Source organism: Patiria miniata, unplaced genomic scaffold (assembly GCF_015706575.1).
Source record: "Patiria miniata isolate m_02_andy unplaced genomic scaffold, ASM1570657v1 HiC_scaffold_1, whole genome shotgun sequence".
Lineage (NCBI taxonomy): Eukaryota > Metazoa > Echinodermata > Asteroidea > Valvatida > Asterinidae > Patiria > Patiria miniata.
This window is the reverse complement of record NW_024037047.1, coordinates 34,859,514-34,876,662: the sequence shown is the minus strand read 5'-3', so window position 1 is coordinate 34,876,662 and position 17,149 is coordinate 34,859,514. Positions and strand designations below refer to the sequence as shown.

At 39.8% G+C, this 17,149-nt stretch overlaps 1 protein-coding gene across 2 annotated transcripts in view; it reads left to right on the top strand.

Moving 5' to 3' along the window:
- Positions 1-71: 71 nt before the first annotated feature.
- The window catches only part of LOC119729183 (GATOR complex protein DEPDC5-like), a 70,086-nt gene continuing 53,008 nt past the window's right edge, over positions 72-17,149 (top strand). For both annotated transcript variants that reach the window (XM_038201734.1, XM_038201725.1), the window contains exons 1-6: positions 72-233; positions 3,599-3,686; positions 5,534-5,589; positions 6,785-6,957; positions 8,780-8,978; positions 14,124-14,255. In XM_038201734.1, the coding sequence (XP_038057662.1) occupies positions 191-233; positions 3,599-3,686; positions 5,534-5,589; positions 6,785-6,957; positions 8,780-8,978; positions 14,124-14,255 (691 nt within the window). In that variant the 5' untranslated portion in view covers positions 72-190. The remainder of the gene's footprint in view (positions 234-3,598; positions 3,687-5,533; positions 5,590-6,784; positions 6,958-8,779; positions 8,979-14,123; positions 14,256-17,149) is intronic.

The following is a 17,149-nucleotide window of genomic DNA, read 5'->3' as shown; positions in this document are numbered from 1 at the left end:
ATTTCGGATATCTTTTAAAGTACATAAAATTATATCAGTCCGTTGCCTCCCCAAAAATATCCGAACGACGTCAAGTATGGCTGCGCCCATGGGGGTGGGTACACTTTCGGGTTCTGCAGGACAGAATCGTTCAGTATATCACTCATTCCACAAGTGCTACTGAGCCATAGAGGGGCTCATTTGAAGCGGGATGAAGCTCTGCAAGCTATGGGTGCACCAAAAGGGTTTTAGCGGTGAGTAGAAATGAACTGTTACAGTGTTTAGCCTGGCTTCAAAAGGTTCAATCAGTTTGTGTGTGCAGGGCCGGGTGGTAGCCCAGGTGGATTCCCTTTCCTCCCTACGTAACGGAGAGAGTCCAGGATATGAAGTGCTCAAAACCGGGCGAAAAAATTTATGACCGATATTTTCAATATTTTTACCTTGTTGGAGAAGCCAATTTTTACGTCGTAGTATTGTATGTGTCCTTATCTATTGGGCTGCTGGGTTCAGAAATTCCATATGCGATGCTGACCGACCTTAATCAGGAAAATAAACTCTAAAGCAACGTTAAACTTGTACGTGTTTGTAGACTCTTTTCATCAGTTTCTCACCGCCGAGTCTATTCTAGTCGTACATGATGTACGTCTGTGCAGCGTGTAGTCTGGTTCCCTAGACCGGACAATTATTCTCGACGCTCATATCACGTCTGGTCCGGGGGCCAGACTATGCAGCATGAATATGCAGTGCGCACGAGCGATTTGCTTAGTAACCACCCTCATACGCACGCGCACTTACTTGAAGGCGCGGTCGCTAATCCAATGACCGAGCGTGTTTTCGCGCCAGTTACCAGAAACACGTTTCGGCTTTGGTCATTGGTTGAGAGTTTTCGTGACATCGGTTGGCTGGAGTGACAACACGGTTCCAACCAAAACTAAACAAATGAGGGCGCTAGCGTGCGTGCGCGCTTTCGTACGCACGTACATTGTACATGACGTACGACTCTGGGAATAAACTGATGAAAAGAGACTACAAACACGTACAAGTTTAACGCTGCTTTAGAGTTTATTTTCCTGATTAATGTCGGTCAGCATCACATATGGAATTCCTGAACCCAGCGGCCCAATAGGTAAGGACACATAGAAAATGTAGGCGTGAAATAAGCTTCTGTAACGAGGTAAAACGTAACAAAAATCTGGTCCAAATTTTGGGTGGTCTTATGTAGAGAATTCTCGTCCTGGACGTTAGTCGTAATGCAATGAAGACTTCGTCCAATAGGCCGGGTGGGTTTAGTAGCTTGAGTAACTCTAGCCCCATAAATGTGGCCAATTTACTGGACTACCTCCGTAAATAAAGGCCACACTTCCACCATGTACAAAAACATGTCGAACTTTGTCTAATTTTGATTTTCACATGAAGGCTTAGTCGTAGTTTATTTTTGCTTTAGAAGCATACTCACCCTCTTTATAAAATTATAGACTAATCAGAAAGTGCTGCCTTTTTCAGATGTCTATTTTTCGTGAAATTTCCAGATTTGTTTGCACACGTTTGCGTATCAAAATTTCAACATGAAATTTCACAAAAATTAGACATCTGAAAAAGGCAGCACTTTCTGATTAGCCTATAAGTATAAAGAGGGTGAGTATGCTTCTAAAGCAAAAAACCCCTACAAACTAAGCCTAAATGTGAAAATCAAAATTTGGCAAAGTGCGACACGTTTTTGTACATGTGGATGTGTGGCCTATGTTTACGGAGGTAGTCCAGTAAATAGGCCACATTTATGGGGCTAGGGTGGGTGTAGCTTGAGTAACTCTAGCCCCATAAATGTGGCCAATTAATACTGGACTACCTCCGTAAATAAAGGCCACACTTCCACCATGTACAAAAACATGTCGAACTTTGTCTAATTTTGATTTTCACATGAAGGCTTAGTCGTAGTTTGTTTTTGCTTTAGAAGCATACACACCCTCTTTATACTTTATAGACTAATCAGAAAGTGCTGCCTTTTTCAGATGTCTATTTTTTGTGAAATTTCCAGATTTGTTTGCACACGTTTGCGTATGCAAAAATTAGACATTTGAAAAAGGCAGCACTTTCTGATTAGCCCATAAAGAGGGTGAGTATGCTTCTAAAGCAAAAATAAACTACAAACTAAGCCTAAATGTGAAAATCAAAATTAGACAAAGTGGGTGCAGACCAGTACAGTAACCACCAACTTGCGATTATGTAGTTACGGGCCCTCTTTAGTTAATTGGTCAACTTAGAAGTTAGAAGTTAGAGTCAACAAGAGAGTTTTCGTCAATTGATCCAAAATTTGGAAAGATTCCCATATATCTGGCCATCAGTAATTTTTCCCTTAAATGACCTATCAGCCATCAGAAAGTGATAATATCCTAAAAAGTCAAAATAAGCATGGACAAAATATTAATTTTGGCTGAGAAAACACTTACAAATTTTCAGACCAGTCCCATAGGGTTTGTGCACAGGTTGACAAGTGATGGCCAGGTATGGGAATCTTCCCCAAAATTTCTTTTGGCAACTTAAAAAAAACATGTTTAGCGTCCTGCCTACCCCTAGAACTATGGCTGCTCCGCGGAGCAGAGCCCCATGGACAGCTTACCCTGCAAAATTGATTGCTTCTACAAAACACCAACTACATGCAAGTACAAAAACGTTCATCAAAACACAGCCATTTCCCACAGAACCCCCCCCCATATCCCCCCTATAAGCCCCCTCACTGACTTTTGAAGATGTGATGTTGAATGTTCCTGTAGTGTTTTTGCACCTTAAAACTAACGTAGTTAAAGTGAATAAAATACAGTGAATTGTAACGTTAGTTTGTGCGTGTGAATCGCTACGAACGGAATCCTTTTAGACTGTGGTCGATTTGCAGTGGTAAAAGATACCACACAGCCATTTCCCACAGAACCGCTGCACAGTTTGCCCCTAAACTCCGTCATTGTCTGGGCCTACTATACATGAACCTCTGGACATATAATCACGTAAGTTGCACCCAACAAACATCGGTGGATTCTGTCGTTTTTTCAATGCCCATGCATACAAGTGTGCGCATTGTAGCCTATGCGGTAATCTGTTTCCCAGACCAAAAGATTCCGACTTTCCGCATGTGCTATCATGTGCGCACTTGTAGGCATGGGCATACTATCATTTTGCTCGTACAGTACAATCGACTAATTGCTGCATGATCGATACTAGCGCAATTGCCCAATTTTCCATCCAAGGTGACGTACCCCAGACCCCCCTAGCATGGGGATGGCACTCCATCCCCCCCCCCCCATCGTATTTCACCCCCTCGTATCCCCCTATATCCCCAAAGCTGAGGTTATCATACATGTAGTAGTGAAAGTTACTGAACAGCAATGACATTGTGTTTTTGGTTGGCTATATGAATTATAGGCAAACACCCGGTATGCTACAGGCTCCCGGCCTCCTTAAAACTTTAGATTTTTGATAGTTGGATCATTGTTACCTCTTCTTTTGGTAGCCTATTAAAAAACAAAGCGGTTTTACCTATCATTACAGTCATGATATGATAATTTTGTCTAGACTGCAACATAAATTTATTATACTCTTTATGTTATTTCCTTTTTGTTTGATACAGAAGATGAATTAGTTATCAATCCAAAAGAATTTCCTCATGTTCGAATTGGAGACATTTTGGAGATATTTCACCCTGATGAGGATAGCAGGTTAGTGTTACTTGTAAAAGGGGGACGGGGGTCATTGATCCCCCCCCCCCCCCCCTCTTTTTCCACTGGGAGGGCATGGCCCCTACTCTTGTTAGGTTGATAATTAGGTTTGGCCCAGCCCCCCCCCTCCTTTTAAATTTGCAATGGCCAGCAGGCACTGGTGGTGCTTTAGCCTCCCACTTTCAAAAGTGTTCCCCCACTGCTGCTGGTAAGGCCAAAAACAAATAGTTGGTCTCTGGTCAGACCGAAGTTCCGGAATTGATGCGGCGACGTGTTTTTTTTGGGTTTTTTGGTGGCTTTTTTTTTTTTTCAAGCATGAATTGTACAGACAAAGTGGGTATTATTTTGCTTTTTTGTGTCCTCATTATACATTGGTGTCCTCCATAATTTGCCTTGGTACCCTTTATCATTTGCCTTGGTGCAATTTCCCCATTCCTTGGTGCTCCTTGGTACAAAAATTTGAGGAGGTGCGGTAATAAAGGGCGTTGTTGTAGCTTCCGTGTTAATTTGAAGGAAAAAAAAGGTTGACGCGCATGATTAAAATTGACGCGCGCGCTGACCAGAGACCGAGTATATATTTTTTTTTTGCCAAACATTCCTTTTTTTTTCACGAGAAACATTCTGTTGGCATACAGGCTACAGACAAAACCTTTCTGATGGGGAAGCACACCTTTTATTTATGAGTTCTGCATCTAAGGACTACTCATATTTGTTACATTCTACAATGTACATACATGTTCAATTTCTTCTGATGGAAAGCTTGTAGAGTTATTTTTCTTCATATCTAAGAGGGTGGCATACATGTACGGTGGGTTGATGTTTGGGATGTGCACAGTAAGAAACACCCTTCTTCATTGTTTGTTATACTGGTTCCTGCTCTTTATGGCAATGAATGCCTGGTTCCAATTGAAATTACCTGTATTTATAAGCAACACAAGCAAGAACTTTTTGGAAAAACAAATCCATAAAATCAGTATGTAACAACTAATTTCCAGCATCCAATGAAAATGTACCCTCGAGTCAACAGGCCGTAGATAGAGCATTAACTCATCGGCAAATTCGCCATGGTTTTTCACACAGTACTACACATACATGTACATCTATGGAGGCTTGGGTAGCTTTTACATTGACAAGTTTGGTTTGTTATTAAGTCTGTTTTCAATTAGTTCTAATATCTTTACAACAGTTATCTTCAGCATAACATGGTGGTGTCTGGACTCTGGAGGCAAACATATGGTTTGGAAATTTTCTGTCTAACTGCTTATCAAATGTCACTTGTAGCCCTTAACATTCATCTTTTGAGATACCCACTAACAACCTGCAGGCATCAAACTGACAGGTCAGATAAAAACATCTCTTTTCCAGTGGTCATGAAGAAACCAGCCTGGTGGCCCATGGTGAGGGCTTGGTTATGCTGGTGTACCAATGATTGGGCCTGGTGTGTCCATAGTTAGGGTCTGGTATGCCCATGATTTTGGTCTTGTGTGCCCATAGTTTAGACCTGGTGTGGTCATGGTTTGGGTCTGGTGTACCCAAGGTTTGGGTCATGTAACTGGAAATTTTTCTGGAAATAAAATCAAATTTGTTTACACATAAGAGGCAATTGTAGTAAAGTGCCTTGCCAAAGAACACAATCACTATGTTCTCCGTCAAGTTCAAACTCACGTACAGTAGCACGTGAGTTGAACACCATAACCATTGGACCACATCGCTCCAAAACTTGCAGGTCCTTCAAGATAGTAATGTGTTTGTTGGTTTTTTTTTATCGTACATGTACTTTACCTATTTAATTGGGCAAACAGACGATGCTGATGATGTCAAATTTTCATTTCCCCCCCCCCCCCCAGCCACCTCTTACTGCAAGTGAAATCTTTGCAGACGGACCTTCAGCAGAAAGGAAAAGGTAGTTTTATTCAGTCTGTTTTTCAATAAAAGACTATTCATGTCAGAAGTATTAATCTGCTCAACTGGACAAGTTGAAACAAATTGTAATATTGAAAAGAAGATCAGACTTGCCAATCACTTGGGATCCCCTAAGCACTTCTTTCTGAATTAACAAAACCTTTCTTTCCATTGTGAAACATGAAGAGAAATTCCTTCTCTTCACATTTCTTCCTTTTTATCTTAATATGAAATAGCCTTGGTCAAGGTGTTCATCATTATTCGTCCGTACGTGTATTAAAAGGATTGGCGGTATATCCTCGCTATGCTGTGCATTGAAAATACAGCGCAAAAAGCGACCTCATGCGGCCACTATTTTATGTAAGTCATTTTGATCCAGACAAACGCCTGGGTCCAATTGTCGGTAGCCTTTTGCCAAGGCCATCGTGGCTTAGAGCGGCGGAGTTGCGAAGACCCGAAGCGACTGGAGCAAAGATTATTGAGTCAGAAGCCACTCGTGTGCGTGGTATTCATCTCCAGTCATTTCGCGGTTTCGCCGCTTTGAATGCGGGCAAGTGAAGCCACGATGGGCCTTGATGAAAGGCGAAAGCTTACATGGATGTTTTTCTTAATTTTTTTTCGCTTGATTTCCAGCGCATGACCTCGCATCCGAATACAGATAAGTGTGGGCGGGGCTAATATGTGGAGTGTCGAATCATGCCTTGGTAAATCCTGACGTCATCAAATTATTTGCAGCTATTCGCCTTTTGCGGACGTGTCAGAAACCACATTTTTTGTGCGTTGGTGATGTGTGTATGTAATGTGAGACAAACAACGTGTGTGTTTTTTATGTACAGTACATGTCACACGTTATCGCCGTAAGAACTTTCACCGCTATGCAAGTTTCCACGCAACGATCGACCAATAAGAAATTGACTTTAAAGATCAGCTTAGGCTATTAGCATAATGAGCACCACCCCAAAAACCTCACATGGATGATTGGACCAAGGCACTTGTCTGGATCCAGATGAATTGCATTTAAAATACCGGTAGTGGCTGCATGAGGTCGCTGTTCGCGCTGTATTTTTACACACTGCATGGCGAGGATATGCCGCCGATCGTTTAACGCGTATGGACAAATAATGACGAACGCCTTGACCAAGGCTAAATATGAAATAACTTAAAATGTTAACATTCCACTCCTTTTGAACCTGCAGATATAATTAGTGTTGATCAGACGATAGCCAGTCTCTTTCAGCTACGTGCTTACAAGGATGTGGAGGTGCACCCAGTCCCATCTACCCAGGATGTGTGTTTGGACCTGGTGGAGCTGGTCTTTAAAGATCAATACATCAGCAGAAGTGACATGTGGAGACTCAAGAACAGCCTGGTAAAGTCAATTTACAACTGTGTGTACAGTTAAAGATATAGTCCATCAGTTGTAATTTGTGCATTTTGTTCGTTTGAAGCAACAAAAGTGTTCAAAATCTAATGAAGGATACTGAACAACTAACCTGATAAAGTTTCAGCTCAGCTTCAGCTGTATATTCCGAGAAAAACAGCATCCTAGGATCTCAATTTCAAATCAAAAGTTGCTGAATCATGTTTTGAATTGGCCCTGAATTCAGCGTCCGAGACCCATTCTCACTGAGCCGATTGCAGCTATACGCGATGTTGCACACTGATCCGACGAATTATAGCAACCGCGTGTGCGTCGTGCCAATGCTTGCGCGCGCTTTGCCGAATAACAAAACGAACTACTAATTCAAATTTTTCTACGGTGCGTCTTAAGACGCACTGTTGGAAAGGCCTTCTTTCGTTGATTACTTCAAAATGACAGCTTGCCAGAAAGAATAATTTCACAGGGAGTTAAGTCGCCTTGCTATCTTTCAACCAAGTATGTTTTTCAACAATAATTACGCCAGTTAATTTCGGATGGCTGCAAATGATGGACTATAGCTTAAAGTGGAATATGATCTTAAAAGATGTTTGGTACAGCAGAACATTGCTGTTGTAGGCCAGGGCACCCACACACACAAGTGTGTAAACATCTTCAATCATAAACCCCTATTGGCCCTCTTTGTTTTGTACTTGAACTTTTAAGGAAGACCTCCCATATGTTTTGTACACGATCGCCAAATTGTGGACATTTGGAAATTGTGGGCCCTAATGTTCTCAACAACAATGCAATTTGTTTTTAATTTAAAAAAAAATTACATAATATAATATAATTTATAATATAATTTGGGAGGCTAATCATACTTACTGGCAGCCGGTGTGCTGAATTGCGAAGGACGCGGCTACAACGTGGTCGGGCCGCTGGCACGTAAAGGCGCCTATGGCTGCTGGCCACATCGACCCATATATGACCACGGAGCACAGCCTGAGATCGATAAGTGTTTGATTTTTCCGGAGGGAGGAAAACCGGAGGGCCCGGAGAAAAACCCTTGTGGCACAGGAGAGAACCAACGTACAACTCTACTCACATGTGATCCGCGGCCAGGCCAGGATCCGCAGCCAGGTGTCTGACCGTGGTCACCTTGGTGAGAGGCGAGTGCTTTACGCATAAGCCACCCGTGCCACCCGCATTATATAGGATACCAATGTAGTTTTCGGAAATAGCATACGACATCATCATCATGTAGTTTTAAGTTGTGGTAAGATTTTACTCGCAGCTAAGAACAATAAACCTCCGACAAACAAGTGCAGATTTATTGTTAGGAAACAGTTCGATCTTCATTGGGAAAACAAACAGTTGTGAAGAGAAATATTTAGATACCTTTTTGGAATCAGAAATATTGCAGCGACGTAGCTTTCGATGTCATCACAATATCTGCATTCAGCATAGTGACTTAAACCACTCCGGTCATGTGACCACCTTTTGGGCGATCACAAACCAGCAGGTCGTCGTAGATGCCGGGCAGGTCATATCTGGTGTCTCTGTTAAGGGATGGCTTTTGTGTCCTGATTTCGATTGCTTCGCGTATTTTCCTTTTCCAGAACTGGTCCTACCTGGTTATGACTTGGACATTTTCCAAGCTGATGGAGTGTTGGTGATCTTGCATGTGTTCACCAACCGCTGTTAAAGGGGCTAACTTCAGGTTGGAATGTTCTTTGAACCTTGTGCCTAGTGATCTGCTCGTCTCGCCCACATATGCTTTAGGACGATCGGGACATTACATGCTGAAACAGTTGTGATTGTTCTTTTCCAGATTGGTTCCTGTGCCTACCTCTCCAAGAAAGTTGAGTACTCCGGTATCCGGGCCCAGGTCAATGAACTCTGGGCTCGAGGTGAGAAGGTCATGTGTGGAGCTGTGTCTGAGGATACCCGTGTAGCATTCCGATCCGCCACAGCTATGGTCTATATGTTCATACAGATGAGCTCAGAGATGTGGGAGTTTGATGCAAACGGTAAGTTAAGTGCCATCGATATCAGAAATTTCAATAATCGATATAACGGAAATCCATTATCGAGAATATTCGATATATTGATTATCCATGTAAAAGTTACAAGACCGTAAAGATGACACTTTGATTAAACAACCCTAAAAAAACAAAAACGTGAAGTCCCACTTTTCCACGGCTTTCTCTGGAGCAATAATATTGTTCAAACTCTTTAAAACAACTCTCAGCACTGAGAGTTTGTCCAGAATGGGCGGTTTCTTTTGAGGTTTTACATTGGGGAAACTGCGAATTCCAGCAAACACAGAGCACAAAACAACGCCACTTAGCACCAAGTTTTATTTCATGTACAGCAAACATTATATGTAAATACAAAGTAAAAGCACAAACAGGAGACATATTTTGACAATAATCTGACACATTTTTTATGTTGTCGATATCATTCCTCAACGAAAATTTTGATATTGCGATAGATAAAAAATTGCTATCGGTGATATCGATATCAAAACAATATCAAATAATCGAGTAATATCGATATATCGACGATGCTTACAGTAAGTTTGGTTTTTCATTATTGCAAACCATTCTTTGTACAAACCATGCAATGGTTGATCTTTGCCATACATGTATATATTATGCTTCCTAATACTGTACGGAACATCATGTTGTTGCAACCCTCTGTTTGACCAGCCACAGACAGTCAAAAAAGTCAATCCATTTTTCCTGTTTCGGCTAGTCACTGACAGTAAGATGGCACACATAGTAAGCACTGTGACTAGTTAAAGCTATAGTCCATCATTTGCAGCAATCTGAAAAGTAACTGACGTAATTATTGTTGAAAAACATACTTGGTTGAAAGATAGTAAGGGGACTAAACTCCCTGTGAAATTATTCTTTCTGGCAAGCTGTCATTTTGAAGTAATCAACGAAAGCAGGCCTTTCCAACGGTGCGTCTTAAGACGCACCGTAGGAAAATTTATATTAGTAGTTTGTTTTGTTATTCGGCGAAGCGCGCGCAAGCATTGGCACGACGCACACGCGCGCGCGGTTGTTATAATTCGTCGGATCGGTGCGCGACATTGCGTAGCTGCAATCGGCTCAGTGAGAACGTGTCTCGTACGCTGGATTCATGCCCAATTCAAAACATGATTCAGCAACTTTTGATTTGAAATTGAGATCCTAGAATGCTGTTTTTCTCGGAATATACAGCTGAAGCTGAGCTGAAACTTCATCAGGTTAGTTGTTCAGTATCCTTCATTAGATTTTGAACACTTTTGTTGCTTCAAACGAACAAAATGCACAAATTACAAATGATACCCTATACCTTTAAATCCAATCAACATTCAGAAGCAGTACACCTACTGTCAATTGCCGCATTTAAGTGTTTTTTTCAAGATGTAAATGCCACATTGGCAGCATTCATGTGTGTATACTTTTCCTTTGTACCTCAGGCCAGGTAGAAATGTCAGAATCCACTGATGTCCCTGATAGTTGTATCAAGTTACATGACTGATGGGATGGTTTTGGTCAATTTGTCATCTCTGTAAAAGCAAAATTTAATTTTGTACATTGTCATGATTGTATGCCCATTTTTCTTTTCTAGTTATATCCAGTTACACATAGACACTAAAAATTCAGCCCACATTAAAGGGACACTAGGTCCTGAAATCCCCGAAAATTTCATGTTGTGGATTTTTTACTTATCCTATTTCAAACATGTGGTTGAAAGGAAACCAACCTAATGTCTTACCGTTCCCGAGAAAAGACAAAAAAACCTGATTGTTTACATCGGACACGATGGAGTACAAATACGTTTTTCGTGTCGTTCTCTTACAGTGTACGATATACATGTTGTGTGTCTCGGGAACAGCGGTGACCAATCACCAATGCAAAAAAAAAGTGGGGTTTCTTCAACGTTCGCAAAGGCGAACACTTTACGCATACGAAATAAATCACAACTAGCATCCAAACGGCTCGAATTTATGGGGTCGCAAAGGCAAAAGTGGACCCCGAAATTCGTGCTCTCACGCAAAATACAGGAATAACACAAAAACGCCCAGTTTTTAGAGGATACACGTAGTTGTGTGGATGTTTCTATCCTAGTTTTAAATGTTCTTTCCGTTTAACATAATCTCGTTCAAAGTGTGTTTTGTAGCCCAATGGGGCTGTTCCAGGACCTAGTGTCCCTTTAAGCAGCAAATTAGATAAGTCTAAAATCTTAATTAAGACAATGAAGGAGTGACTTGTTGCTACTTGCCCTTTAAACACAGCCATATTTTATGGGCTTAATAATTGTTACCTACTGTATAAAAGAAACCATGTACATGTACATACTATGTACATACATGTACGTCTATCAGCCACTGCATTACAAAATTTTAATCCTTTAAATAAAAAATTCTCTTTGACATAGAAGAATTGGTCGCAACAGAAGCAAATTTGAAAAAAAAGGCTGCACCTGAAATACATGTGTACAATGTACATTCAGATATTTCTGCAGAAAATTCTGTTCTTGAAAACAGGATATTGTCAGATTAGCCAGCCAGAGCTACTTGCAAGAAATTGTCGCAAAAATGAAGTGGTCTGAAATTTCATCTGGAAGGGCTTACTGTAAGCCTGACATCAGATTTTTTTCTCAACAATCAACAAAGTTCTGTATCCCCTGAAAGGATTTTTTTCTTTAGCATCTCCCGGTTGGCAAAACATTTCTGTTTGATCAGTTGTCATGGAAACGCTGCAAAAACAGGGGTCTTGAGGCTCAAGTAACGTTTCAGCATTGTTTAGCTAAGTCATCCTTTATACTCAAGTTGAGCACTTCTAGATATTGAGTCATGAATTTGGCATTGCTACATTCCCACAGAAATGTGGATATTTACAAATGGATATTGTACAATGTTAGTACAGCTCACATCATTGTTACATTCCTGTTTTTTTTTTCATTGTAAATTTCCAAATAATTTCTTTAATCGATAATATTTATTTAAAAATTTCTTATAAAATGCACATGTGTATACATGTACATACATACATGTACTTGTATTACATGTACATGGTTTTGTGTGAAAAAACCTCTTTTTTTGTGATTCATCAGTTTCATTGACTTGATGAGGATGTGATATTGTGTGTTCTTGAACTTCAGTAATGTCATCTGTGCATGTACATGTACAAAATACAATGTAATTATATCTGTAATTACCATAGAGCTATTATTACATTACTAAAGCGCTAACTTCGTGTACAAAGTAATGCCTGCTGGGCGCATCCATGTTTGTGCACAAACCTACATGTACGGAGACCTAGAAATTTTGTACGGCTATTTGCATATCTGCATTTGTATTCCAAACCGGTGCGTTATCGAAGCCAATACGCCCAAAACCGAAACGCACGATCAGCAAATGAGCGTGTCATTTTGCTCTACGCAAACAGCTCAACGCGTGCGCGTATTCGCTGCAGATGCTTTTTGCCATAACGTTTTTTTAAACCGTCAATGACGCTCTTAAGTTGTTCGCGTATGTTCTACTTGCGCGTTGCATGTAGAGTACACTTTCAAAATCAATCCATCTAATTTCATTATGTTCTACAAACACGCACATGAAATCAAAATGTCTGCACCCAGGACGGCTTCAAAGCGTCTCCGCGCGCAGAATGAGGAGTTAGCGCTCTAGTAATTTAATATAGCTCTATGGTAGTTACAGTACTTGGAATCTCAAAGTTCTAGAATTAATTGCTTCATTGATGTTGGTTTAGAATATATACAGTATCATCAGTGGTTTTAATATTAGATTTAAAAAAATATTTCTGTGCCTGAGAAAATGCAAGTTTGCTCATACATGTATGTATAATTTCAAAGAATTATGTTTTCATTTTCTCTACAGTTTTCTTTAAGTAAGTTTCAATCATTATAAATGTGGTAAAGGGGATTCACTAAATGTCAAATGAAGTCAGTCATGCCAATATGAGGCAACAAGTTTATGAATTTGTAAATATGAAATTCATCCAAAAAATGAAAAGATGTTATAGGATCCAGTGTGCATACCGGTACGTACTTAAAAAAAATTTAATCAGTCCAACCAAGTCTAAATGTACCTGTGAGCTAGCACAATTGAGTTAAAATTTCCTCAAAAAATAAAAATGTTGCGTGATTTCTGTCATTTAACTTTGAGGTTGCAAAGTCGTTTAGTGGAATGGCCTGAACTGATTGTCAGCATTTTGAACCTTCTATATTTAAGCAAATAGGTTAGAAATGCTTGAAATATGCTCGTACAGTTAGTTTTAAAAAATACATGGTTTGCATACATGTGCACATGTGCCGGGTACATGTATGCATGTCGTTTTAGACAATATTTCCGTTTGATAAAAATTGTATAATTTGCTGCATTTGGGAAAGCTCTGGGCATACAGTAGTCCTACTTTACAGGGTGAAAAGTATAGTGATTAAAAATGCATGGTAACGAACCTATTGTAAATTATGTACAAAAGGAAAGTAGTACAAATTGTGGTTTCAAAATGGATGGAGGGTGTCTTAACTACAATTAAGCCGCTCAACTACAATTGATAGTTTTAGTTTGGATAATATACCTGGTTACATTTGTAATCTATTGAAGATTTTTGAGGACAGAAGTTTTTTTTATTGTAGAGTTAGATGAACCGGTATGTAGACCCCTCAATAATTAGTACAAAGTACACTGATAACCATATCAACAAATTGGACCAAGTTTAGTGATTTAAGTTTTGGTCTAGTGATTTTTATGATCAAATTTTCAGGCAAGTTAATTATTGAGCAACAAAGCCTAGTGTTACCCCTCTTTATTGTTCCCCAGGATTCTTGTTTATTTTTAATACATGTATATGTGTTTTCTAAACAGGCTTTAAAACAATCTCTGAATGTCAGGTATGAATTATTGATTCACCAACGTGTGAATTTCTTTTTGCATAGAGCTTCCAAAAATACATGTGTTGTACTTACATGTAAAGAACAATTTTGCACGTCTATCCCTGAAGTGGAGTTGGTTTTTACCGGAAATGTGAGCTCTGAATGGGAGCTATAGATTGCAGTGAATACTTTTCAAGATAACAGCAACTTATAATTTATTAGTTGAATTATTTCCAGTCTCATGATTTGATACATTGTACATTTATATGCTCTGTGTTCAGGTGATCTGCTTTGGGAGAAGTCAGTGAACGGTTTTGTGGCTGAGCTTTTCAATCATTGGAAAGAGAAGAACACTGTGAACGAGGTCACCATTTTTCTCTTCTCTCGAATCTATTATTACGCTGATACACTTGGTAAGTTTGTCCATATACCTCATGCACAGCTTTACATCATTAACCTCCAAATCCTCCAAAATCCTCTTTGCAAAATAGAGGATTTTGCAGGATTGAGGCTACAGTGTATATAGCAAAAATATGTGGCTGATTTTGGAGGATGATCTGTGTCAAGGTCTTGGGCCGGACCTTGTGTTGTTTATGCTCAGCCGTGCACAAATATAGGCCTAGATTATACTCGAAATCCTCCGCACTGCTCCAGGATAAAAATACGTTTGTGTGCACCCCCATATTAATGCATGTACCTCTGTCATTTCTGTTTTAGCCTCTGAAGAAGAACTTGCTAAGTTCGCAACGTCAGGCCACATTAATTTTAAGATTGACATACAGGGTGATTAAAAAATAAAGGAAACCCAAATGGCGCCCCCTATTTGTAAAGAAGTTCCACATGAACGCACTTTTGAGATCTAGGATGTGGTAGCCCAATTAATAAGCTTTCCTTTATTACAAGAATCATTCAAATCACTCATGTACTTTTTGAGTTTGGCCAAAAAACAAATAGTTCTGCTTCCAGCTTCCCTACTGTACCTACCCTATTCTGACAGCCCCTACCTTAATTTTTTTATGGGAAAAATGAGAAAAAACCACCAAAAACCATCAATTTTTACCTTTTACCTTTGACTACACGCAGACGCCTCCATATGTTCATACACAAAAAAATTTGCAAAAAAAATTATTTCCCTACCTACCTACCCTATTTTCAAATGCCATGTACTCGGAAGCAGAAGTATTATTTTTTTTTGGCCTTATAGAGTTTTGGACACAAACACACTTTTAAAATTTTGTCCACAGATCACATTTAAGGTACGTGATATTTCAGTAAAATGAAACCATGTCGTATCATGAAAATGATATCAGAATAATCCCATAAGGCTCCGGGTAGCAAAGTAGAAGGCAGGGCAAGACTACAAACTCTTGATATTTTAAATCATGTTGTTTTAACATTGGAAGCAGAAGGTGTTTAAATAAAGGTTATGATAAATGTATGATCATGGTTAGAGAGTGTTTTTTTGCTTTGTGAATTGTTTTCGTTTTGCTGAAATATCACTTACATGTACCTTTATAGTGATCCGTGGACAACATAAAACTGTGCTTGTGATTAAAAGTCCATAACTAGAAAAGTACATGAGCGACGTGAATGATTCTTTTACTAAAATCATGCTTATTAAATGGGCTTTCAATCCTATAGATCTGAAAAGTGCTACATGCAGAACCTCTTTACAAAACAGGGGCAACCATTTGGGTTTCCTGATTTTTTACTCGGTTTATGGAGAGGTCACAAGTCAAAACATTATTTGTTTAGTTTCCAAGTTCCTGACATTGTGTGCATTTTGTATAATAAGCCTATGTACGTTCCAACTTATGTGCACACACCAAGATTTAGTGATGTCCACTTTTGGATTATGAACATACATGTACTGTATTTAAGTAAAATCGTTAGGCAAGCATGTTAGGGGTAACAGTGTATTTGAGGAAAGAGTAGTGTTTTATAGTGTTTTTATCGGACTTATGTGCTATTTATACTGCCATCTTTAATAGCTTGACCAGTTCGCGCCGGGAGTATCGATTTTGAAAACGGCAAAATATAGCAGCCAGCTTTTGATATACAGCCAGTCCCACAAATACTTTAATGTACATGTATGTATTTGTACAATATTCCTTACTGCAACCTCATATTTTTCAACACTCCGGGGTGTGCCCATGCGTAAATTGTACCACAACAGGCCGTGCACAGCGGCCTTGTTCAAGTTCAACACACGGTCCGCCTCCACAGACTTCTCTGACATTGTGTTTGTGTACAAAACAAATGGGGGATTAGCGTGTTTAGACGTCATCCGGAAGTGAGTCGAGGCACGCTTGACGTTTTTACCCGTCAGCCGTGCCGGTGTATAAGAACAGCCAGATCGTGTTAACACGTCGTCCAACGCGAACTGGTTAAAACATCTTTATTTTGATTTCCTGAAATTGCATAATCGAATTAGCACTGAAAATGTTTGGACTGCACCATGTTATCTGGCATGTTTTATGCATACGTGCACTAAATACCGGTATGATTCTTCTTTTTGATTGAATTTGTAGACTGTAAATTTGATTTCCACATCCCCTGTAGACTTATGTACGTTTGTCCGTGGTATATTTGATGTGTAGACACTGTGTGGATATATCGAAATACCAACAAAAAAACCCCTGCCATTTGACTTGAAGTAAGACCACGTTCGGCATCAGGCGCGGATCCAGAGGGGGGTTTGGGGGTAAAAAAAAACCCAAAACCCCAAGCTCTGTCCAAAAAAAAAAAATTATCATACAAATTCCTAAAAAATAAGTCGACCCCCCCCCCCTTCCAGTGACACCCCCAAAAAATTATACTGGTATAATGTCTGCCTGTTCAAAATACGGTACACCATTCTGTAATCTAGTGTTAAAAATCGTCGAATTTGAACAGCGCCCCCTATTGAAATATGGTACCAGCCCCCCCCCCCCTCCCCCAGTGTCTGGAGAAAAAAACCTGTGTACATTTTCAGATTTTTTTGCTGATGAAACCCCCCCTCCCCCTGCGAAAATTCCTGAATCCGCCCCTGGACATGGTTTACAAGAGTGCTCTGAATCTCATGTTTCCTCAGAACATGGTTTACTGGCATTTACATGTACTTGTACCTCAGTTGTACATGTATATGTACTGATTGAAAATGACATTTTCTTTTTTACTACTTGAGGTATTATTAGGTTCAGATTTCTTACATTATTGTTTGATGGGATTACTGAATGCTTTAAGCCAACCAGGAAAGAAGGGATATAATGGATTACTTTTTTAACGTGCAAAATACTGAGAACGCAATTCTAGTTGAGAGTTTCTG